This window comes from Balaenoptera physalus, assembly GCF_965194825.1.
Source record: "Balaenoptera physalus genome assembly, chromosome: 1".
In the NCBI taxonomy this organism is placed as follows: Eukaryota; Metazoa; Chordata; class Mammalia; order Artiodactyla; family Balaenopteridae; genus Balaenoptera; species Balaenoptera physalus.
In genome coordinates this window covers 64,260,565-64,286,848 of record NC_138882.1, presented here as the reverse complement: position 1 = coordinate 64,286,848, position 26,284 = coordinate 64,260,565, and the positions used below count along the sequence as shown (strand labels likewise).

The following is a 26,284-nucleotide window of genomic DNA, read 5'->3' as shown; positions in this document are numbered from 1 at the left end:
GTGTGAGTGCTGTTTTGTAATAATATGAATGCTTGGCAAATAGCAGGTGCTCAAATTTTGACATTCATTTGGTTTAATGAATAAACAGTGATAACTGGAAGGAGTGAAGTTGACTTAAATCAACATGTTGGCTCAGAGGAAGAAGTGATTAAATACAGCTCCAGGGTTCAGGAAAAGCCTTTTGAAGGAGGTGTATCATTCCAAGGAAGATCATTCCAGTCTCGGGAAAGGCATGGGGAGTGGAGTATCTATATTTTTAAAAGGTGCCAGGTTGAGTTTGAAATGGGACAGGTTTGAGTATGACAGTTTCAAGCAGATACAACAGCAAGAGTAAGGGCGCAGAGGTAGGGCTGAGTGCAGGTGGATAGGGCTGAGAGGCAGTTGCTGGAAATGAGGCCAGAAAGAAAGGTTTGGGAGATGCCCTAACAGCAAAGTACATCATTTTGAGGCAGCTGAAGCCGAATCATTAGTTAAGTGGTTTGCCAAGGATGCACAAAACAGCGCTGCAAAAGAGTATGTAGCACCAGGTCTCCAGTGTTGTTTCCACTGTAACAGGTGCTTAGGTAATAGTTAGACCAGGAAAGTCTTGAAATGTCTGAAGGATGAAATTTTTGATAAGAGTCTTAGTCCATAGTAGCTAGATGTCCACTTGTCATGCAGCACTTGATGCTGAACCTCCTAAACTCTAAGTGATTTTAAAATTTTGTCCTCAACGGAAAAATGTAGGGCATTTCCTCTCTACACCAATTCGCCAACATGAGAGGTAATGGCCTGCTTTGCAAAGTCGTCTAGCATCACGTTGTAGTCGCCTTTTCCAACACTGACCTTCCTTGAAATGCCCCAAGACGACGTCATCAAGTGAGTTCAGGGGGCGGTGCGCCCCTGACCACACCCCCTGCTGCCGGAGCCTCGCCTCTCAGCAGTTTCTCCCCTCCTTTTTTCAGGTGCGTCGTGACGTAAGACGTGGGTCACACAACCTTGGCAACTGGTCCCGGAAGCAAAAAGCCGAGGGGCGGAGAAGAAGGCGGAAAGGAGGGCTTCCGTCCGGGTAGGCCGGCAGGGGGCGGGGCGGGGCCGGGCATGGTAACGGCTCGGAAGCCGAGGGGGCTGGGTCGGGGGGAGGCAGAGGGACCGGTGTCGGCCGCGGCTGCCGCTGCCGCCGCTGCTCCAGTCTGTTCCGTGTGGCCCACGCGGGCCCCGCTGCGGCCATGATGATCCACGGCTTCCAGAGCAGCCACCAGGACTTCTCCTTCGGGCCCTGGAAGCTGACGGCGTCCAAGACCCACATCATGAAATCAGCGGATGTGGAGAAGTGAGACTCCGGGGCTGGGATTCGGACGCGAGCCGGGGAGCTGGGCCTGGGTGGGAGGCAGGGCGAGCTCGGCGGAGCCCTAGCCCTTCTCTGGGGGGCGGAGGCTCGGGTCCCTCCGGACGGGACCTTTGAATTGACAACACCAGGAAATATTCTTTTCGCCACCTCCTGTCCTTCGGTTCGGGCCGCCAGGCGCTGCCTTCGTGAAATTGTCACTCACCTGGGTTTGAGCAGAGCATGATTGTTACAGTGGACTTTCCCCTCCCGTAGGTCTCTACCTGCCGCAGCCTGCGCCACCTTTAGACTATTTCTTTCTGGGTGGCTATGACCTGTTTTCTTAGGGGTTAATAACGGGGATGATATATATGCTTGGTTTTTAGCATGTCAGAGGCCGTGCCAGGCACGTGAGATACAGAAGATGAAAGACAGCCTCTGCCTCGAGGAATTCACAGTCTTGTGAGAGAGACAGACAATTATAATACAGTGTGAATTGATATAGGTGTATATGCAGGGTTATTTGAGATTGTTTAAGGGAACAAGGCATCCGGGAAATTGGGATGCCTGAACTGAATCTTGATAAAGTCGGTGGGATGGGGTGGGGCTGGGGGCATGTGTAAAGCCGAAAGGCCAGGGAGAGTGACAGCTGTGATGCGTTTGTGATGCCTGAACTGAATCTTGACAAAGTCGGGGTGGGGGCGGGGTCCGGGGGCACGTGGCAAGCCGGTGGGTCAGAGAGAGTGGGAGCCATGAAGAACTGTTTCTGTGTGATTGGTGTGTGAGGTATCAGAGGGGGAGTACTGTAGTGAGAAGCCAGAGGCAGGTAGGCACCTGGGCAGTGGAGATACCACTGAGAGAACTTTTATGCCAGCCTCAGGAGTTTTGAATTTTATCTAACTACCACCGGGTGCCATTTTACACAAAGGATCGACATTATCAGATGTATACTCTGAAAGATTTCTCTGGAGGTGATGTGGAGGATGGATTGGTGGGCTGCAGGACTGGGTAAGGAAACCAGTTAGAAGGGGAGAGAGGAGAGGTTTTAGACGATTAAGTCCCTGAATTTGATGGCCACTTGATAGGAGGAAGGAAAAAGGAGGAATCCATACCCTTGGCAAGATTTCATTGCCATTGGACAAGGTGAGAAACCCAGGAGGAGGAGCAGATTGGGGGCAGGTGTTGGACAGAGGATGAGTTTAGTTTTGTTGAAATATGAGTTGTGTGTAGGTTATAAAGTGGAGGTGTCTTAGGCGTTTATTTTGGAGTTTAAAAAAGATGACTTGTCCATGGATTTAGGTTTGGGAATCATCAGCTTATAGTTGATACCTGGAGCCTTGGGAGTGAATTAAGATCATCTAGAAGTTATCCAGAAGAAAAGGAAAAGGTCATGAGATGGAACCCTAGGGAGCGTGGACATTTTAAGATTTAGGCAGAGGGAAGTGACCAGGGAAGAGAGGAGAGTCATGAAAGGATGTTTAGCTTCCTAATTGAAGAAAAAAAAGTAACATTCTTGCAGAGTTACTAAGAAAAATTGAGAAAATACAGAAAAGAAAGGGAAAAAATTCCCTTCATCCCACCACAGACTGAGTTACTCTCTGAGTTTTCCTCTCCATATAACTTTCTCTGTTACATATTGCACCATATATATAATTGTGTTATATAAAGCAGTCGGCTTCAAATTGTGGTTACCCATATAATTTACTTACAGACTCCCTAAGAGGTGCTGGATGCATGGAGAGTTCGAAGGGAATCAAATTCCCGATCTTTAATCTCCTTGTTTATTATTTCTGAAACAGCTCTGCCTGAGTATACTTAGTCCTTTTTCCTTATGACAAAAGAAAGGCTTATCTGCTCCCATCCTAAATTTTTCTGTGATGCCTTGCCCTAGGGTATAGAAACCTCTTGGGTGCTATATAAATGAATTAGGGGAAATTTTGGATTAACGAAACTTCCTTTAATGAATTAAGGCATCTTAATCCCGTAGAGGCTTCCTGTCTTCCTTGCCTTATAAATGGTCCTACCTATTTGTTAATGGTGAAGCTTGACATTAGAAATGGGGTTAAGATACTCTGTGTTTGGCCTGTGTTTAAGATACTCGGAATTTAGGACGTTTGAAGAAGTGTAAGTTAGTGGCAGTGATTCTTTTACATATATGACTGGAATATTTCATAGGACTACCAGATTTTTCCAGATATGTTGGGAAAAATCCAAAGAATCACATCTTATATTAGTTCATATTTGGTATGCATTATCCAGTAAAGTGGTTAGAACTTTACTACTTGACTGGTTTATTTTACTTAGCATAATGTCCTCAGGTTTCATCCATGTTGTCACAAATTGCAGAATTTCTTTCTTTTTAAAGGCTGCATAGTATTCCATGGTATGTATAAAACACATTTTCTTTTCTTATTTCTTTGCTTTTTGTTTCTTTTTTTTAAACCACATTTTCTTTATCCATTCATATGTCTATGGACATTTGCATGGGAGTGTTGATCTCTCTAGTATTTAATATTTTCTACTTCCTAATAACAAAAGAATAAATTTCACTTAAATTTATGATGAAAAATTAATGTTATTAGCTATCATACTAAAGATGTGCAACTTAAAAGGTTAGATTACTGATATGTGCACATATACATAAACACAGAGATAAAATAAACATACAGTGTGCCTGTTTTTTTCTTTACTATTGTATCATAAGCATTTTTCTCCATTATTATATTCTCCCTTTAAGTATTTTTAATGATTCCATAATATTTCATCATATGGATATACTATAGTTTACATAACCATTTATTTCTTTATAATTAGAGTATTTCTTTTTCTATTAAAAATAAGATGATTATGAGTATTAATGTGTATAATTTTTTTTCCTGCATTGGGGATTATTTCTATATTACAGATTTCCCAAAGCTGATATTTTGGGTCAAAGAATATAAATTTGATTAAGTTCTTGGTACTTTTTTCTTAATTTTTGCCCCAGAGTGGAATGTAAATTGATGCAGTTCTTCTGAAAATCAAGTGAGCAAGTGCTTGTTTCCCTCAGTGGGTGCTTTTGCTTTTTTTTAAAGCTTGCAACAAGTTGAGAATTTTACTGGCGAAGGTGTTTTCCTACAAGAAACAGGATCTTTAATTGCTATCTTTTCTTCATAGCCAAAATTAATATAATTGTTGTGTAAGAACAAAAAGTTCATCAGAGATCGGAAGCTTATGGAAACATGGGACTGTGGTGCATTAAGTCCTCTCCTGGGCAGTCATGGTGGAATTAGAACCATCTTTATTCTTGAAAGTGGTGGGGCTTTGATGATCCAGGAATGAAGTAGATGTTTATAACAAGAATCAATATTTTTTCCATTTAAGGCTTAACTATTTTAATTTGTTTATGCAGGGTTTTTTGCTTGTTTGTTTTTAATATATATACAAGATTTGATTGGTGTGTCTGATTGGAAATAGATTTAAAGCAATTGGAAAGAGAGTAATTGTGGTCTTGGGATATGCATAGATCCTTTGTTAGTTTTATGTAAGAATATATTCTTTAATATAGCATTATTTTACTTTACCTAACAAGTATAACTATGTAGCTGTTCAAAAATCCAGAAGTCTTAAAAAAAGAAAAAAGAAAAGAAAGCCTTCTGTTCTGCTAAAGTAGCTACCATATAACACTTGCACTAAAATTCTGTGCTTTGTTCAGGATCCCTTAGAACTTCATTCAAAGCATATTTACACTTTTGACTATTGCATACTGTATGATTGTAACCATATTGGAAATGTAAGGAAGGAAAAGAGTTCCATATAGTCACTTTGCCCTAATAAATGAATTGTTAGCATATTTCATGTTCTCTTTTTATTCATTATGCAATTTTAAGGAGTGTGATTGTTTGCTTTTCTATCCTTTGATAGATAAGAAACCAAATAAAAAGGGATGAGGGTGCTTCAGGGGCAGATACCTACATTCTAGAGCAGCTAGAGGTATACACACTCAATTGAACTTGAGGACATTATCTTACAAGATTGTTAAATATGATGATCTCTGGTCAGCAAGAAAAGGTAAAATAACATTTGATATGTTTTGTTTAAAAACAAAGAGAAGTGTACAATACATTTTGAAAATTTTCCAAAATCAATAAACAGAAAAAAATTGGTACATAAGATAACTGGAAAATCACTTCCGTGGAACCTCTGTGTTAGTTGTGCTTTCAGGTTGCAAGGAACGGAGACTCCCGTCCACCCCCCCACCCCCATGTTGCCTCAAGTGATGAGAATTTAATAATACATGAGGAAATAATTAAACACAGGAATTAGCTCAGAAAATGAACAGCAGTTCTTGTGGCCCCAACTACAGATGTATCTAATCTTCTTGTTACCCTTATTTCTCAGTCTCTACTTGGCTCTATCAGCTTCTCTTGCTATTACTTAAAAATGTCACTCTCCCCTCTTCTCTACCTCATGGTTTTGTGTCATGCCATGTCTCTTGGTCTGTGCTTCATTTAACTGTCATTCAGACTTATAAAAAGAGGGATGAGTAAGTTTAATTGGCTGTTATTCAATTCAGCATGAGTGTATCGGGCAGAGTTCTCAGGCTAAAATTCAGGGGTTCCTGCCAGCCCATAGATAATTGCCTTTGGTTGAGAAGCCAAACTTTCATCCCTAAGTTGAAAGTCCCGGTTGTAACTCAGGTGTTGGGGTCATAAGGCATGGTAACCTATACATTGACCCACTTTTTTCAGAAGTAACGAGTAGCCACTTAAAAGTCTTTATAACAGGGGTCACAGACTCAGCTTTTAAAGGGCCAAGGAGACTGGTGAACCAGAGAGCCCATGCCCCACTTGAAGGGGGCAACCTCCACTCAGCTCCAGCCAGTTGGTGTCACGTGCAAATACAGGTCCAATGTCGCCAAGTCTTTTTTTTTTTTTTTTAAGAGAAACTAGAAGTCCAGATTTCTCAAAAATCTCTCAATTTTTATTGGCACCTCAATAATTTTGCCAGTTATTTCAAATATTAAAAAATATATTGTGTAGGCTAATCAAAACACATCTGTGGGTTAATAATTTGTGATCCTGGTCTTATAGTATGTCTAATATAACTTTTTTATGTAATGAGGCTAGCTAGATGAGGTCCAAGTCTTTATAAAGCAGTCTATTATAATGGAAATAGGCCTGGTGTTACCACTTAACTGGCTCTGTGATTTGAGTTAGCTGCTTAAACTCTCTGAGCCTTTCTTAGCTCACAGGGTAGTTTTGAGGCTCAAATTCAACTGTCTCAGATGTGATCTGTGATCATGCTACCTAAAACAGTGCCTCCCCCATCACCTTGCTTTAATTTTTATATATCACTTGTTACTAGCTGACATTATATTGTGTATTTATTTGTATTTGTTTATTATCTGTCTTATTTAGCCCACTACCTAATACAGTGCCAAAAAGATATACACAGAGAGAATGGATGATGAAACCATTTATAGACTTTACAAATATATCATTTTATTAAATCATGTATTATTTAACTCACTTAGGAGTAGAAGGTATTCTGTGGGGATCAAAAGGAAGCAAAAGTGCCAACAGTGATATAAAATAATCCTGCTGACTTTTGGTTATACATAGGTTAGCTGATGAATTGCATATGCCATCTCTCCCTGAAATGATGTTTGGAGACAACGTTTTAAGAATCCAGCATGGCTCTGGCTTTGGGATTGAGTTCAATGCTACAGATGCATTAAGATGTGTGAACAACTACCAAGGAATGCTTAAAGTAGCCTGTGCTGAAGAGTGGCAGGAAAGCAGGTGAGAATCTGGGTAGTTATGGGTTAAACAAAAAAGAAAAGAGTTGAAAAAATATTCAGTTGTGATATGTGTATTTTATTAGAATAGCTAGCACTATTATTAAATCTGATAGTTGAATCATTCTAGAGTTCATTTTTCTCATCCATAAAATGGAGATTAATTACCCCACTCTTGAATACTTCTTGAATTAAATTGAATTACAATTGAGCTGAGCTATGTAGGGTTTGCTTTTCTGAGCTTTCAGTGTTCTTTAGTGAAGAGGCATTACACTGTGTACTTTAATGTTCCTATTTTTGAAGAACAATGTTTACTTAGGATTTGCGTTGAAAATTTGAGGAGCATTGAAATTAAGAAAAATGTATTTTCTTTCATAATCAAATCAGCAGTTATTTACTTTGTGCCTATTATGTACTAGGTTCTTTGAAAAAAGCATAAGCCTTTAAACCATGTCCTCAGGCAGTGTACAGATTAATTGGAGAGACTACATTATCAGTGCATGACAAGTTAAATAACAATACATGTGCAGAAAAACTAAGACGGATCTTGTGTTAGTGAATTATGACAAGTCTGTGTATTTAGTAGGATAGTTTATATTACCTGTGGAATGTGATGTGGTGTGATACATGAAGACAGATGGCCTATGCTCTGCATCGCTGACTGATCCTGTCCCTTTGGTATTTGAGGACGGAGGGTGAGCACTGTAAGGAGGTTGTGAAACCGTATGATTGGACCTATACAACCGATTATAAGGGGACGCTCCTTGGAGACTCACTTAAGCTAAAGGTAAATCTTAGTTTTTGCTTTTCTGAGTCGTCGATTGCCTTGGACAGTTTCAGTGTTAGAACTTTCTAGTAATGGGTTATTTTATGCTGCTACTTTACTTTCTATTGTGCGAGGCTTCAGAACCTAATGTAAAGGGATTTTGCTTGTTGATTATCAGCACAAAATAAAAGAAAGCCATAGTGGAACAATTTTTGCTAAAAATGTGGTTGGTGGCAATGGCAGACTGCCTTAATGTTATCATTATCGCTATCAGGAAGCATTAAAATGTATCTGTTCTTGGTGTAATGTATTAGGTGATTTAGGCAGAACCTGCTAGCTAGTAGCTTGCAGTTTTACAGATGAACAGATATGTGGGCAGATAGAAATGTTGGTCAGACAGCTTGGATTATTGTTCTGCCTACACTATGTGTGAACCTGGTGTGACTTCAGGCAAGTTATTTAATCTGTCTGGTTCTGTTTTATCAGTAAATTGGATAAACAGAAATATCTACCTCACAGCAGATATAAGATAATCTACGGGAAAGTTCTCAATGAATTCTAAGTCTCTGTATTAATGTTAAGTTGCATCTGTGTAAGCCCTGCTTAAGAAGAGATTCACTTCGTGGTAAAGACACCAGGAAGGTGGAATTGGTAGGCCTCATATTGGGAGCTTAGCTACATAGAGCCATGGATACTGCAGGGAACAGACAAAAAAATCCTTGCATTACAGTCTAATGGGGGAGGAAGGTTTTTCTAGTCCATTAATACTTCATAGATTAATTTTCTCTCTTTTCACTCCTGATTGAAAAACTTTGCAAAGTGTGTAGGCCTTTTGATATTTCATTGCAAAGAGTGAGGAAACGAGAGCTTGTTTTAACCCAATGCAGTAACGATGATGACTTACTTTGTGGGCTGACTTACAGAAGCCTCCTGGAGGCTATGAAGTAGCATTAGCTGTGGTCGAGGAGCAGGACCCACGGCAGTAGAGACAGGGAGTGTGAGAGTAGTAGGGGCTGAAAGGCGTGTGCTCAGTACCCTGTATTGGCACTTCAGCCTGTCATGTAATTTGTTCTAAGGTGTTGCTGACAAATGTCAATGTGATCAACCACTCACTAGTGGTAAGGAGCTCTGGGTTTGGCAAACCTGAGTTCAAATCCCAGCACCATCACTTAACAGCTTGGAAAAGCAATTTAATCTTTGCTAAGCCTTAGTTCTCACTTTGGTAAACTAGGGATAATATCAGTTGTGAGGTAGTAAATAAGATAACATGTATTAAGTGTTTATGGCACAGTGTCTGTTAACACGATAAGATCTTAATAAATGGTAGCTGCTATTATTATGATAATATCGTATCTCAAATGTCAAGGCAACTAAGTTAATATTATTGAAATACCAAGAGTAAAAGTAGCTATATTGTCTAAATAGTATTTACCCTTGCTTTATGGTCTAAACAGAGTTGATGAATGTGTTCCTTTATTGCCTTAAAAAATAGAGTGACTATTTTCCAGGTAAAATTGTTAGGACTTTGTTGCTTAATTCTCAAAATAGTCTTGTAGGATAGGCATTTTTATCCTTATTTTGTAGACAAAGAAATGGGTTCAAGATCTCAAAGTATGTGTCTCTTAGTAACGTAACACCGATGTTAGAGCTTCTTGTTAAGCACATTTGTTATATGTGGAAGATCACTTTCATAGGAACATTTTTTACTTTTAACTTTGTTTTAATACCTAAAGATTTTTTGGCCTGTAATATTATTCGAGATTTTAAATTATTTAATCCTTCAGCTCTTCCTTAAAACACTATTCAGAAGCCCTGGTATGTATAGGAAGCGTATGCCTGTGTGGGAGAAGGTATTTTATGTGTACAGTAAGAATATCAGAGAATGAGGCATTAGAATGAAGCCTTTCCTTTGCCCGTAAGTTCTTGGTTTTTAGTTGCTGGGGCCTGTTGGGGGGTGTGTGTGTGTGTGTGTGTGTGTGTGTGTGTGTGTGTGTGTGTTTGATGTTTTCTCACTCTTTAGGTAGTTTAACCTATTACTCTGAGTTGTAGCATGGTGTAAGAGGAGAGGGCCAGTCACAGAGTTGTACTGACCTGGCTGGATTCATATCCAGCCTTGTCATTTGTTGTCTGGGCTACCATAGGCGCTTCTCTCAGATTATGGTATGAGAATGTTATGACAAAACAGGTCAAATGCCTAATATGTACCTGGCCTATAGTAACCTATCAACGTTTGGCTGTTTTCTTCTTTCTTATTAAATAAATAAATTGAGTATGCAGGAAAATATAAGTAGAAGACTGCCTCTTCTATTGACACTGCTTTTTAGGAATAAAACATGCTTACTGTTCATGCATTTAAAGAAGCTTTTTTTTTTAAAAGCACATTGGAACATTTGCCCAACTTAGTGTGATTCAGTATCTTGAGCTTTCTTTTTTCCTTTTTTTTTCATTGTGGTAAAAAAATATGTAATATAAAATCTACTATCTTAGTTATTTCTAAGTGTATTAAACACTGTTAAGTATATTCATGTTGTTGTGCAACTAATCTCCAGAACTTCTTCCTCTTGAAAAACTGAAACTCTGTACCTATTGAACAGCAACTCCCCATTTCTTCCTTCTCCCAGCACCTGTCAGTCACCTTTCTACTTTCTGTGAACTTGACTATTCTAGATGCCTCATATAAGTGGAATCATACATTATTTGTCTTTTTGTGACTGGCTTATATCACTTAGCATAATGTCCTCAGGGTTTATCCATGTTGTGGCATGTGTCAGACTTCCCATCCTTTTTAGGGCTGAGTAATATTCCATTGTATGTATATACCACATTTTGTTTTTCCATTCATTTGTCAGTGAGCATTTGGGTTGCTTCTGCCTCTTGGCTATTGTGAATAGTGCTGCTATGAACCTAGGTGTGCAAATCTCTCTTCAAAATTCTGCATTCATTTTTTGGGGGGTATATACCCAGAAGTGGAATTGCTGGATCATATGGTAATTCTATTTTTAATTTTTGGAGGAACCCCTGTACTATTTTCCATAGCGGCTGTACCATTTTACATTCCCACCAGCAGTGTATGAGAGGTTTTGATTTGCATTTCCCTAATGACTAGTGATGTTGAACATCACTATGCTTGTTGGCCATTTGTATATCATCTTTAATATCTTGAGCTTTTAAAAATAACTTTAGGGCAGGAATGTGCTGACATAAACATTGGAAATGAACGGAGTTTATAAGACAACAGGCAAAAAGAACTACATATGAGTACTGTATGCTTGTTGATAGTTGTTTTCCTCAGAGGTATGGGTTAACAATTCTGGTACTGTTTTAGTTTTGCAAGATGAAAAAGTTTTAGAGATCCATCTTACAACAACGTGAATATAATTTACACTACTGAACTTTACACTTAAATATGGTTAAGATGGTAGATTTCTTATTATGCCTTTTTTTTTTTTTTGCCAGCAATTAGAAAAAAAGTTAAACATGATTGCCATGTAACCGAGCAATTCCACTCCTAGGTATACACTCAAGAGAATTGAAAACTATATATCCACATAAAAACCTGTACATGAATATGCATAGCTGCATTACTCATAATAGCTAAAATGTAAAAACCACCCAGATGTTCATCGGTGGATAAACAGAACTGGTATATCTAGACAGTGGAATATTATTTAGTCCTGAAAAAGGAACGAAACACTGATACATGCTACTACCTTGGAAACATTATGCTAAGTGAAAGAAGCCAGACACAAGGGTACATGTATATGATTCCAGAATGATTTGCTGAACAAACAAATCTATTGAAACAGAAATTAGAGTATTGGCTTACAGGGGCTGGGGGACGTGGGGAATGGAGAGTGACTGCTAATGGGTATGGCGGTTTCTTTTTGGGGTGATGATATGTTCTGGATTAGATAATAGTGGTGACTGCACAGTCTTGTGAATATACTAAAAACCACTGAATTGTACACTTTAAAAGGGTAAATTGTATAGTATGGGAGTTATATCTCCATTTTCTTAAAAAAGAAAAATCATTGTAAAACATAGCAATTTCACTGTATGTTCCTAATGGGATGTACACACACACACATACACACACACACACACACACACACACACACACACACACACTACTTTCAGCAGTTTTTAAAAAGGGAATTTAACATAGGGTTCTTAGCATTTGCTGTTAATTAACTTTATATGATAAATTTAAAAATATTTATGTCAAGTAATTTCCTTATTATAAGCCTCCATCTGATGTGAGGGAGGTTCCACTTGAAAGATGTGACCAGGACTTATTTTTCTTGTAATGTACCAAGAATATTTGTAGTGCTCCATATGTTTTTTAAGCTTTTTAAAAATTGTGGAATAACTTAGAAAAGTCCATGAAACATGAAGGTAGAGTTTAATGAGTTGTAAAATGTAACCACCCGGGAAAAGAAATAGAACATCGTGAGCACCCACAGGCAGGACCCTTCCCGATCATAGTTCTTTTAAAAAAAATATTTCCTAGTATCTTTTGAAATTTTCAACCTTAGCTTTTATCTCCTTGAAACTAGTGTGCATTGTTGTTCTACAGCTTGGGCCTCATATTTTCAACATCTAGAGTCCCCAGTGTCTTTTATTGTCTTGTTATTTCTGTTGGTTCCGATTTACGGTGTCTAGACTCCTAATATGCCTTCTTATTTTTCTTTGAATCCTGTTTTCCCTCCACAGAGGATTTTTGTTTATTTCTGGTGGGCAGCTGAGGGCATTCATAGTCAAGGGCATAGGTTTGCAAACTGTTTCTGTAAAGGACCAGGTAGTAAGTATTGCAGGCTTTGAGGACCATAGAGTTTATGTTGCAGTTGCTCAGCTGTGCTGCTGTAGTCGAAAGCAGACATAGACAATATGCAAATGAATGGGTATAGCTGTTTCTCAGTAAAATTTTTTTTATTTATGGACATGGAAATTTGAATTTCATATAATTTTTATGTGACATGAAATATTCTTAAGAAAAAATTTCCCCCAGTCATTTGAAAAATGTAAAAAGGATTCTCAGCTTGCAATTCATATAAAGATAGGTGGCAGGACACATTGGCCTGGAAGTCTTAGTTTGCTAACCTCTGGTATGGGGCCGGAGTTTGAGGTTTACTGGGCGTGTAATATAAGAAGCTGTGCAACCAGTGTAGCACTTTGAGATGTCATCCCAAAATTGGGAGCAGGGCAAGGAATTCTCCAAGGCCTCTGCCCTTAGTGAATACTGAGCAGTTATGGCGCCAGCAGAGCTCAGCCTCTCCTCTGTCCAGTCATTGCTGATGCCTCAAGGCCAAAGCCGGAAAACTGTAGGCTCACTTTCACTTTTCTGGGCTCCAGTCCTCTTCCAGATATCAGCCCAGTCATTCTTTAGTGCCTTGTCCGTATAATGCTTTTAAGAACTGTTTGTTTTTTCATCCAGCTTTTTAAATTGTCTTCAGCAAGAGGGTTTGTCCAGGTTACTTATTTTGACAATACCAGAAGCCAAAAATGTTCCATATGTCTTAAGTGTAGCTGTTTTACCTTTTCTTTTCAGATGCTTGAGTTCAGAGAGGAGATAAGTGGAGTTGAGGCAGAGAAAAGGCAGATAAATACAAAGTTTTAGACATATTTGTCCTTATGAATGAAGAAGATAGTATATAGATAAGTTAAATATATTGAATTTCCCTAATCCATGTGTTATCTAATTATTTTTTGTCTTTCTCTTTCAAACATTTTATAAGAACAAGTAAATGGCAAAACTGATGGATTCATGTTCACCAGTCACTTACTGAAGGCATATATGAAATATTAGTGAAGTAGCCATTTACTAATGAGAAAATTCATGCAATGATTAATTTTTTGGAAGTCAGATGTATCTACAAGGAGGATTTTCAGATGTGTTCCTTTGAACTAAAACTAATTAAAAAGTAAGGAATTTAGAAGTTGTGTTTATTTAATAGTAACTAAAGTTTTATGCTCTTAGGGAATCCTAGAGGCACCAACGTTGGTCTTAAATAGATCACAAACATGCAAGTGATGCAAGGGACTGATTATATGCTGCCCTATCCCTATCCCTCACGTTCCTTCCCCACTCCGAATTTCACCTTCACGTGTGGTCTCATGTCTGATCTAGACACATATTGGCATAAAATTGCAGAGGGCTAAAATGTTATCTGTAGGTAAACATGGAAGAACTATGGACATTTTTTTCACCTCTTGGGAATCGCATACAAACTGCTAGTTTCTTTCATAGCAACCTTTTCCCCCTCTGCATCACTTAATACTCCCTAAGATCATTTTCCCACAAAATCTATGTAATCTCTTGGACATCCGTATCATATTTTTCTAATTCTTGTCCAGTTTTCTGAAACTACTCTTCATTTCTTAATTCTATCCATGAGTCAAACAAATGACCTAGTCATAGCTACTAAGTAAAGTAAAATAATAGCTACCATTTACTGAATTCTTATGGTTTGACAAGCATTGTTGTGTTTATTTATGATACAACTATGTCAAAGAATTGAAAAGCTGAACATTTTGTAGTGAAATTGAATGTAAAAGAATGGTATCACAAATCATACTTTCATGTTACTATTAGGAGACACTTGGATTTAGTGAGCTACTGATGTGACCTGCCTTGAGATTGTTGGTGCTTTTGTTGGGTTATGTATGTTTGTGTCGGGGCTGCAAAATAATACTTTGAAAAAATAGCCAGTATCCTCTAATGCCCTTTGGAATGCTAGGAGTTTCCCTTATAATTTCTCTGCAAGTTCTTATTTACCTCAATATTTAAAACACCTTTGTTTGTAGATTTGGGGATCTAAAATATATAACATCATTCCAATGGGAAAAAATTTTTTTAAGTTCCAAATAAATGTCATAAAAGTAGACTTTTACGGCACAAAACTGCTTTGAACTTCTGTGATAGTAGTAGTTCATCACATTGACTGCTTTTCAGATGGTTAATTTTCTCATGGTCACAATAGAGCACTTGATTTTTATGTGTTCTATTTAATGATTTTCATATGAAAGACGATGAATTTTGACTCTCTGTTGTGAAGCTATAGTATCAGACATCTTCGGTTTTTCAGGGACAAGGCATATATCTCGTTTTTCGTGTCTACTGAGAACACCCAAATTTAGAACTGGGTGCTCTGGCTATGCAGAAAATACTGGTAGGAAAGCTGTCAGATTTTTTTTTATGTGCCCCTTCTTATATTTTTTCTTTTAGGTTGTACCTACAACAGATCATATAGATACAGAGAAATTAAAAGCCAGAGAACAGATTAAGTTTTTTGAAGAAGTTCTCCTGTTTGAGGATGAACTTCATGATCATGGAGTTTCAAGCCTGAGTGTGAAAATTGTGAGTATTGTGAATGTGTTTAAAATTAACTTCTTCCATTTTTACCATTGGTCAGAAATACAAGACTAACTTGAAATCATACCATCTTAACGTGATGTCATGTAAAGTTTCACTTGGGTCTAGAATACATCTTATTAATATCCATCATAAAATTCACAAAATCTTACATATTTTATATATTGTATTCTGTGTATTTTGTATATTGTTAAGACTTCAGCAAATCATTTTTTTGTAGACCTGTCTGGCTACTTTGCTGTTTGTTTATTACTTAATTTAAATGAAAACTGTGGCTCAATTTTCACATTTCTGAATTAAAAATGATAATTGAAAGGATCTGCAGACAGCACAGTGGATGTCATTTTATTTTATTTTTATTTATTTATTTTTTAAATCTTTGGCTGCATTGGGTCTTTGTTGCTGAACGCAGGCTTTCTCTAGTTGCGGCAAGCAGGGGCTACTCTTCATTGGGGTGCGTGGGCTTCTCATTGCGGTGGCTTCTCTTGTTGCGGAGCACAGGCTCCAGGCACGCGGGCTTCAGTAGTTGTGGTGCACAGGCTTAGTTGCTCCGCGGCAGGTGGGATCTTTCCGGACCAGGGCTCGAACCCGTGTCCCCTGCATTGGCAGGTGCATTCCTAACTACTGTGCCACCAGGGAAGCCCCTGGATGTCATTTAAAAAAGTCACCCATGTGTCAGAATTTCAGTGCACCATTAAAATACACTTTAGTCTCCAGCATAGAAGTGGAAAACAGAAATGACAAGTGTTAATTCCCTCTTTTTTTTTTTGTATTCTTTTCTACCAGCGGAGGACAGACTACTTCCATTAACAGTATTATTGGTGGAACATGCTAAAAAAGAATAATAAATAGATCCCCTATTTGTTTGCTATTAGGTTATAATTGGGTTTCTAACACTTTCCAGAGAAACTTCAACTGAAACTTTTTATTAAATGCCTTATCCTTAAGATCCAGCTAAAATGTCACCTCCTCTGTAAGGCCTTCCACAGCTCCCCTAGGCAGAGTCAAATATCCCTTTACCATACTCCTATAAGTACTTTTTTTTTTAACCCCTCTATCATAGCACTTATCATAACGACTGCCAAAGACAAGGGCCCCAGCATCAAACATTGTTCTTGGAGCATGATTATGGATACTGTGATTTAAATAATAATAAAGAATGAAAACAATAAGTCAAAAGCAGCAATAAATGTGTTTTAAGCTGAGTTTTTCTGTAGAATCATAGGATTTTGGAATTGTAATGAATTTTTAGAGAATCATTTAGTCTAGCCTCTATAGATGAGACCCAAAAAGTTAGTTTATCTAAACTTGTGACACTAATTAGTGACAAAGTTGTCTTTGTACCATCTAACATATCTCATTATTCTAGCATTAGATGATTGTTCCTTGTTCACCTATAACTTTCCCCCAGTTTATCTCTTGTCATTTAGATTTGTTCATTCTCCAGCTCAGCCAGTCATGTACCTTTCCACTTGTCTACCTACCTACGGAATTGACTGTGTCGAATGTTCATTATGAGTTTGCATATCTGGATGTGCATTTGTATCCAAGTGGGTAGATAGTCTACAGTGTATACAAGTGGGTAGGTATGTAGGGAGCATGTGTTTTTTGCAGCTGAAGGAGTTGGAGAGGGTATGGGCATAAATGTATTATGTGTGTATCAGAGTAAATAGTAAGTCTCAAACTGAAGCGTAACATCATCTTAAAATGCTTTCTTCTTACCTAGTGTAACTTTTAAAAAGTTATGTGATAGGGTTCCATTTTAAGAATGCCTGGAAGGATTTCATTAGAATAGTGAACTTCCGTTCTGGGTTGGTTTCTTTCTCAGAATGTAACAGATATTGCTGTAAATAAAATAAATGCCATAATTTCTGGCTTAGAGGCAATAGGGTATGGACAAATGAAGTTCTTTCCTATAGAAGCAAAGATTAGGCTGGTAAATGTGGATGTAGGTGAGAAACCAGGAATGTGGTGCCTGGGAAGTGAAGGGAGTAGAACTTCTCGAGGCTGGCATGGAGGTCAGTGTGCTGAAAAGAGATCTTAATAAGCTTAGAATGGGATGGTGTCCGCTAGACTAAAACATTTGTTTATTGGTTTTAGCAATTAGGATATTGTTCTTCACCATGGCAAGATCAAGGTAAGTTACATACTTAGGGGGTAAATGAAAGATGTGGAGGTGGAGACAAAGTGTAGATATAGACCAAACTTTCCTAAAGCTTACTGGTATAGGAGGGGCAACAGATGTAGCTAAGAGAGAACATGAGGTTGACAGAGGAGCATGTGTGTTTGTGTTTTTAAATATGGGGAAGACTTTAGCATGTTTAGGTACAGGAAGGACTCACTTGTAGACTTGTAGAGAAAGGGGTGAAAATGGATGGAGTGAGGTTTCTGAGGATGAGTATGGGAGGAAGAGGAAGGCTTTGAGCCTTTGCTGTATGTGAGACTGATTGGAAAAACTCCAGTCTTCTCCTGTGTTTCTCCTTTACTCTCACACTACTATCCCACTCACAACACTTCTGACACCAGATGTGTGAGTTTTTTCCCAGCACCAAGCAATTCTGTGACACCAGCTGGATGTCCTACAATTTAATCCAGTTCTGACATTATCTGCCTGGAAATAACATCAGGTCCCACAGGTTAAGGACTCAGTCCCATGAGACTGCCCTCCCTCCTTCAGATGCCAATAGCAGGTAGTAGGTCCCCAGGTTACCCACAGCCTCTGTTGGACTTGGCTACAAATTGGAGGTTCCCATGACATTCTCCTTTTGGATTTGGTTATTTGCTAGAACAGATCATAGAACTCAGGGAAACACTTATGTTTACCAGTTTATTAAAGAATATGTTAAAGCAGGGGTCCCCAACCGGGCTGCACAGCAGGAGGTGAGGGGCGGGTGAGTGAGAGAAGCTTTGTCTGTATTTACAGCCGCTCCCCATTGCTCGCATTATCGCCTGAGCTCCACCTCCCGTCAGATCAGCGATGGCATTAGATTCTCGTAGGAGCTCGAACCCTACTGTGAACTGCACATGCGAGGGATCTCGGTTGCGCGCTCCTTATGAGAATCTAATGCCTGATGATCTGAGGTGGAGCTGAGGCAGTGATGCTAGTCCTGGGGAGTGGCTGCAAATACAGATTATCGTTAGCAGAGAGGTTTGACTGCACAGAGACCATAATAAATCAATTGCTTGCAGGCTCATATCAAAACCCTATCAGTGAGTGGCAAGTGAGAACAAGCTCAGGGCTCCCACTGATTCTGCATTATGGTGAGTTGTATAATTATTTCATCATATATTACAGTGTCATAATAATAGAAATAAAGTGCATTATAAATGTAATGCACTTGAATCATCCCAAAACCATCCCCCCCTGGAAAAATTGTCTTCCACGAAACCGGTCCCCGGTGCCAAAAGGTTGGGGACTGCTGTGTTAAAGAATACGGATGAAGAGATACATAGGGTGAAGTCTGGGAAGGTCCTAAGCCTAGGAGCATCTGTCCCTGTGGAGTAGAGGTGCATTGTCCTTCCAGTATGTGGGTGTGTTCATCAGCCTGGAAGCGCTTTGAATCGCATGCTATTGGGATTTTATGGAGGCTTCTTCACATAGGCAGGATCAATTAGTAATTCCATTTCCAGCCCCTCTCCCTTCTCTGGAGAATGGAGGTAGGCCTGGAAATTCCAAGCTTATCATCATGGCTTGGCCTTTCTGGGTACCAGCTCCCATCCAGGAGCCCACCCAGAATCACCTCATTAGAACAAAAGGTGCTTGCTTCTACTGCTCTTATCGCTTAGGAATTTATAAGGGTTTCAGAAGTCCTATTTCAGAAACCAGGGGTAGAGACCAGTGTATGATTCTCTATTATCTCACAGATACCTTGCTAGACAATTTTCTATATTATCTGATTTAATCCTCCTGAAAATTCTATGCAGTGAATACTTATTCTTATTTTCAGAAATATTAAGTAACTTGCCCTACATCAATCATACAATGGATAAGTTTGTCTCTCTGCCTTTGTTCCTAATCTTCTAGGATCTAGATCATGAGTAGAAGGACTAGCCTTAAGAGAGAGAGATGCTTCTTCCATATTGATAGGAGGAAGGGAGAACAGGATGCAGATAAGTCAGCCTCTGTGCCAGTGATTCCTAAACCTGGAGTTTTATCAGAATTCCTAGGCACATTAGAGATTTATTTGTTTTTTAACACTATAGGACAAAGAATACATATATTGCTTTTATTTGGTGTTTTAACCTTGGCCGGAAAACGGCTAAAAAGTTATTCTTTTAGAACTGCAAAGTAGTTGATTACGAATGTTTGTTTTTCCAGTTTCCATAATAACTATAAAACACTCTGAAAAGAAATTCTGTTGAAATGTGGAAGATGCTTATATAAACAAAATAACGTACTTTAGATTCTTGATATTGTTGGATTGAACCTTTTAGATTCTCTTAATTATTTAACTGTTTCAGGTTTTAAAGTGTGTTTTCCACCTTCAAATTTCAACCCAGACAACTTTTATTAAAAAATAACCATAATTTCTTTGTGGTACAGTTCCCTAGTGGGAAAGAGTAGATTTAGAGCTCTGTGCACCATGAGGCCTGGGATGTTTTGGATTTGCTTCATTGAATTTATTATGAGTTTTGATAACTTTGTGTGAGTGGCATTACCTATATCTAATTAGGAGATACTTGTTTCAGAAATTCATTTTCTTTTGTATTTCTAAATTAGCTTCTCTCAGCAATGTTTGTTTGTAGGTTAGGATTTTGTGTCTTAACCTACTTCCTTGTTAGGCCTTACAGCTTGTAGGGCTGTGCTCTAACAGAGATTTAAAGAGAGGCTCTTTTTGTGCTAATGTTAGTTTTTAACTTTCAAAAGAAAATTAATTTCCTATCTGCCAAATACTGGCAGCACTGTGATGTTCTGTAATGGCTTTAACAGCTAATGGTTAATTCTATTCTGAGTCGAGTCAAGAGTGAACATTGTCTGCCTTCTGCTCCCATGTTCTATTTAGAGTGCAAGTATACTGGGCAGGGACGTATCTTTCATCTCTGTGTACAGAGAATTCTACAATGCTTGTGCAGAGGTAGCTTTTATTGGACATGTAGTCCCTTAGAATTGTCATATTTTACAGACACAGGGCCCAAGAGATTGTTTCTTTACATCCCCTATCTTTGTAGGTGAAAGAGAAGACTTTGGGTGGTTCAGAAACTTGCTCTAAGTTGGTTGTTCTCAACCTTATCGGACCCATTGCTCCATTTTTTTTTTTAACCAAATACTTTAAGCACCCTCTCCCTTTTACTATCCTGAAAGAAATTCATAGATAATATAAGCCACCTTCTTTATAATAAATCAACATAGTGTTCTAATTATAAGATAAAAGGGAAATTTAAAAATTGATTTAGAATAAAATGATAGGAATTTCAATATGTAAACGCATAGTATGACTGTATAAGTAGTCAGATACTTATATTTGCATACTAAATCACTGTGAATGTGACAGCTACAAGTGTAGGCTGACAGATATGCCAGGTATCAGTCAGTGACTCAGATAACACAATCGGGACTGTCATCAGTGATGTAATTTTTCAAAGTGGTGAACAACTCTTAGTGAAGTGTCAAATAAAACAAAGGATAATCTTCCCTTGATTTACAAGGTAATTGTCTTCCTGGAAATTGAGTGAATTTTATATTTATATGTAAAATGGAATTAGGTTCCAACGTCAGATAATTATAAATCAGTTTTTTTTTTTTTCACCCACATAAATGCCAGGTGAGATATTTGACAGTTTTGTGGGATGCAGGATTGGACTTTGTTGTAAAGGATCGTCCTGGGTACTACAGAACATCTAATGTCTCTGGTCTTTGACTGCTAATTGTTAGTATTGGCTGCTTATCTTTGTGACAATGAAAAACACCCTCAGAAGTTTCCAAACGTCTCCTTGGAGAGAACTACTGCCTTAAAATATACAGCTGAATTGTAGAATTGGGACTAGAACTTGGTCCCTTATTCTTAGTCTCCCCATTGTGCCATGCTGAAACGATACTTCATCTTGCTTCACGTGTTGTGCCCAGTATGACTGTTAATAATTAATTTTGAAATCTGAAGAAATGTTGCAAATAAGTCTTTCCAGTAATTACAAACAGCACTCTGTCAGTGCTAATGATGTGCTTCTCAATTTGTTGTGGTACTGAGTGATCATAAGTCAGGTTCTTCCTCTAGCTCTTCATTACCGCAAGTCTTGCTCTTAAGTCTGTTGTTGTTAACCTGCAGGATACATTTTGACTCAGAGCCTTTTCTCCATCAAAGAGCTTCTAGCCTCTGTTTCATTCAGTCAATAGTTAATGAGCACCTGCTGTGTGGTAGCAACTTTTTTAGGCAATAGGGACACAGTGATGAACAAAGCAGATATTCCCACTGTTGTGGAGCCTACAGCCAAGTGGAGGAGAGAGGCCTTAAGCACGTAAACACATAAATGAATATGGTTACAGATATGTTCATTCATTTGTAATGGAGAACTATGAGAGAGAATAACAAGAAATCTCTGTGATTATGAAACAGTAGGAAAGGCTTCCTCGTAGAAGTGACATTTATTCTGACATCTGAAGGACAAGTAAGCGTTAGCCAGGAGAACAACTCCAGGTCAGGGAACAGGGTATTGAAAGGTCCTAGGGCAGGAGAGGTTGGCCTGTGGCTGGTGACTCTCCGGGCAGTAAAGCTACTTTGGTTACTAGGTTATACTTGTTATTTCTTCTTTCTTCATTAACATTGCCCTGTGCTTGTCTGGAATTACAGGCAGTTCCCTGAATGTATCTTACTATTTCATGCCTCAGTACTGTTTTTCTTTTTTTGGTACATGCTGTTTCCTCTTTCTAGAATTCTTCTTCCCACCCCAGCTTTTCTTTTCATGGTCAGCTCAAAGATTGCCTTCTCTGATTTTCTTCAGCAGGCTTAGCTACTTATTTCTTTGAGTGCTTATTGAACCTTGTGTGTACCTCTGTTATAGCAGCTACCACATCATTTTGTCTGTCTGACTGTTTCCCTCTTTGATAAACTTCTTGAGAATTGAGATTGTATTTCATTTGTATAAATCCAAGACCTACTATAATAAGAACTTGACACTTAGTAGACAATAGTATTTATTTAGTAAATGGTCAAACATATTCTTTTTTCTTTTTTTTTACTAATCCTTTATTATAAAACTTTCAAATATATTCAAAAGTAGACACAATTCTCTTTTTTTAAAAAAAATTATTTATTTATTTATTTATTTATGGCTGAGTTGGGTCTTTGTTGCTGGGCACGGGCTTTCTCTAGTTGCGGCGAGCAGGGTCTACTCTTTGTTGCAGTGCGTGGGCTTCTCATTGAGGTGGCTTCTCTTGTTGAGGAGCACGGGCTCTAGGCGTGCCGGCTTCAGTCGTTGTGGCTCACGGGCTCTAGAGCGCGGGCTCAGTAGTTGTGGCACACGGGCTTAGTTGCTCCGTGGCATGTGGGTCTTCCTGGACCAGGGCTCGAACCCGTGTCCCCTGCATTGGCAGGCGGATTCTTAACCACTGCGCCACCAGGGAAGCCCCACAATTCTCTTTTATTTAAAAAAATTTTACTGAAGTATAGTTGATGTACAATATTATATAAGTTACAGGTATACAATGTAGTGATTCACTATTTTTAAAGGTTATACTCCATTTATAGTTATTATAAAATATTGGCTATATTCCCCATGTTGTACAGTATATCCTTGTAGCTTACTTTATACCTAATGGTTTGTACCTCTTAACACTCTACCCCTTTGTTTCCCCTCCCCCATCCCTTCTCCCCACTGGTAACCACTGGTTTGTTCTCTATATCTGTGAGCCAGCTTCCTTTTTGTTACATTCACTAGTTTGTTGTATTTTTTAGATTCCACATGTAAGTGATATCATATAGCAGTTGTCTTTTTCTGTCTGATTTATTTCACTTAGCATAATGCACTCCAAGTCCATCCTTGTTGCTGCAAATGGCAAAATTTCATTCTTTTTTATGGCTGAGTAGTACTCCATTGTATATATATTACCATATCGTCTTTATGCAGTCATCTGTTGATGGAAACTTCGGTTGCTTCCGTATCTTGGCAATTGTAAATAATGCTGCTATGAACATTGGAGCGCATGTATTCTTTCTTTTTCTTTTTTTTTAAAGATTTTTTTGATGTGGACTATATTTAAAGTCTTTATTGACTTTGTTACAATATTGCTTCTGTTTTGTGTTTTGTTTTTTTGGCCGCAAGGCATGTGGGATCTTAGCTCCCCAACCAGGGATCGAACCTGCACCCCCTGCATTGGAAGGTGAAGTCTTAACCACTGGACCACAAGGGAAGTCCCTGGAGTGCATGTATTTTTTCAAATTAGTGTTTTTGTTTTTTTTTGGGTATAAACCCAGGAGTGGAATTGCTGGGTCATATGGCAGTTCTATTTTTAGTGTTTTGAGAAACCTCCATACAGTTTTCCACAGTGGCTACACCAATTTACATTCCCAGCAACAGTGTACGAGGGTTCCCTTTTCTCCTCATTCTTGGCAACATTTGTTATTTGTGTTCTTTTTGATGATAGTCATTCTGACAGGTGTGAGGTGGTATCTCACTGTGGTTTTGATTTGCATTTCCCTGATGATTAGACAGAATTCAGTAATGAATTAATATGTACTTGTCACACACCAATTTATGTCAATCTTTAAAAAAGATTTAATTTTTTTATTGATTTAACCATGAGTTATAACATTATATAAGCTTTATGTGGACAACATTGTATTTCTACTTCTGCATACTTTACAACATGCTTATCACCAAAAATTTATTTTTCATTCATCACCATACAGTTGATTCCCCTTTACCCATTTTGCCCTCCCCCCAACCCCTTCCCCTCTGGTAACCACTACTCTGTTATCTGTATCTATGTGTTTTTGTTTGTTTGGTTTATTCACTTATTTTGTTTTTGTTTGTTTATTAGTTTTTTATATTACACATATGAGTGAAATCATGCTGTATTTGTCTTTCTCCATCTGACTTATTTTACCTAGCATAATACCCTCTGTGTGCATCCATGTTATTGCAGATGGCAAGCTTTCATCTTTTTATGGCTGAGTAGTATTCCATTCTATATATATACCATATCTTCTTTATCCATTCATCTGTTCATGGGCATTTAAGTTGTTTCCATATCTTGGCTATTGTAAATAATGCTATGATGAACACAAGGGTGCAGATATCTTTTCAGATTAGTGTTTTCATATTCTTTAGATGATACCCAGACATGGGATAGCTGGTTAATATGGTAGTTCTATTCTTAATTTTTTTAGGAGTCTCCATACTGTCTTGCATAGTTACTGCACCAATTTAAATTCCCATCAATAGTGTACGAGTGTTCCCTTTTCTCCATATCCTTGCATAAGATATTTCTTATCTTTTTGATAATACCTGTTCTGACAGGTGTGAGGTGATTTCTCATTGTATTGTGGTTTTGATTTGCTTTTCCCTAATAATTAGTGATGTTGAACATCTTTTTATGTGCCTATTGGCCATCTGTGTGTCTTTTTGGAAAAATGTCTATTCATCTCCTCTGCCCATCTTTCAACTGGGTTGTCTGGTTTTTGGGTTGTTGTTGAATTTTACGAGGTCTTTATATATTTTGAATATTACACCCTTTATCAGATATATTATTTACAAATATCTTCTTCCATTTGATGTCTTTGTTTTATTGATGGTTTCCTTTGCTATGCAGAAGCTTTTTAGTTTGATGTACTCCCGTTTGTTTATTTTTACTTTTGTTTCCCTTGCCTGAGGAGACATCTAGAAAGATATTACTAAGACCAATGTCAAAGAGCATACTGCGTATGTTTTCTTCTAGGAGTTTAATGGTTTCAGGTTTTACATTCAAGTCTTTAATCCATTTTGAGTTAATTTTTGTGGTGGTGTGAGATAGTAGTCTAGTCTCTCTTTTTTTTTTTTTTTTTTGCATGTGACTGTCCAGTTTTCCCAGAACCATTTATTGGCAAGACTGTCCTTTCTCCATTGTTTATTCTTTGCTCCTTAGTCATAAATTGTCCATATATGTGTAGGTTTATTTCTGGGCTCTCAGTTCTGTTCCATTGATTCATATATCTGTTTTTCTGCCAGTACCATGCTGTTTTGATTATTATAGCTTTGAAATATAGTTTGAAAAGAGGGAGTATGATACCTCCAGCTTTGTTCTTTTTTCTCAGGATTGCTTTGGCTATTCAGGGTCTTTTGTGGATCCATATAAATTTTAGAATTTTTTGTTCTATTTCTATGAAAAATGTCCTTGGGGTTTTGATAGGGCTTGCATTGAATCTGTAGATTGCTTATGTAATAAGGACATTTTGACAAGTTGTATTTTATTCTTTTTGTTGTGATTGTAAATGGGATTGTTTTCTTAATTTCTCTGCCAGCTCATTAATAGCACATAGAAATGCAACAAATTTTTGTATATTGATTTTGTATCCTGCAACTTTGCTGTGTTCATTTATTATTTCTAATAGTTTGTGTGTGTGTGTGTGTGTGTGTGTGTGTGTGTGTGTGTAGTCTTTAGAGTTTTCTGTATATAAAATCATGTCAACTGCAAATAGTGACAGTTTTACTTTTGCCTTTCCAATTTGGATGCCTTTTATTTATTTTTCTTGCCTAATTGCTCTGGCTAGGACTTCCAATACTATGTTGAATAAGATTGGTGAGAGTGGGTATCCTTGTTTTTTCCTGATCTTAGAGGGATAGCTTTCAATTTTTCACCATTGAGTATGATGTTAACTGTGGGTTTGTCATATATGGCTTTTATTATGTTGAGGTACGTTCCTTTGCTATTCACTTTTTTGAGAGTTTTTTTTTTAACCATAAATGGGTATTGAATCTTGTCAAATACTTTTTCTGCATCTATTGAGATGATCATGTGGTTTTTTTTCCTTCATTCTGTTAATGTGGTGTATCACATTGATTGATTTGCATATATTGAACCATCCTTGCATCCCTGGAATAAATCCCACTTGATCATGGTGTATGATCCTTTTGTTGTATTGTTGATTT

The 26,284-nt window shown here is 38.0% G+C and overlaps 1 protein-coding gene across 5 annotated transcripts in view; it reads left to right on the top strand.

Moving 5' to 3' along the window:
- Positions 1-973: 973 nt before the first annotated feature.
- The window catches only part of TIPRL (TOR signaling pathway regulator), a 35,496-nt gene continuing 10,185 nt past the window's right edge, over positions 974-26,284 (top strand). For 2 of the 5 annotated variants that reach the window (XR_014256966.1, XM_082438850.1), the window contains exons 1-4: positions 1,069-1,312; positions 6,910-7,089; positions 7,773-7,872; positions 15,077-15,208. Coding sequence is in view for 4 of the 5 variants with exons in the window: in XM_082438850.1 (XP_082294976.1) it covers positions 1,209-1,312; positions 6,910-7,089; positions 7,773-7,872; positions 15,077-15,208 (516 nt within the window). In the remaining variant the exon portion in view is untranslated. Of the gene's footprint in view, positions 1,049-1,068; positions 1,313-5,209; positions 5,357-6,909; positions 7,090-7,772; positions 7,873-15,076; positions 15,209-26,284 lie in introns of those variants that run through there. The other 3 variants (XM_082438851.1, XM_082438852.1, XM_082438853.1) reach the window with 3 other exon arrangements.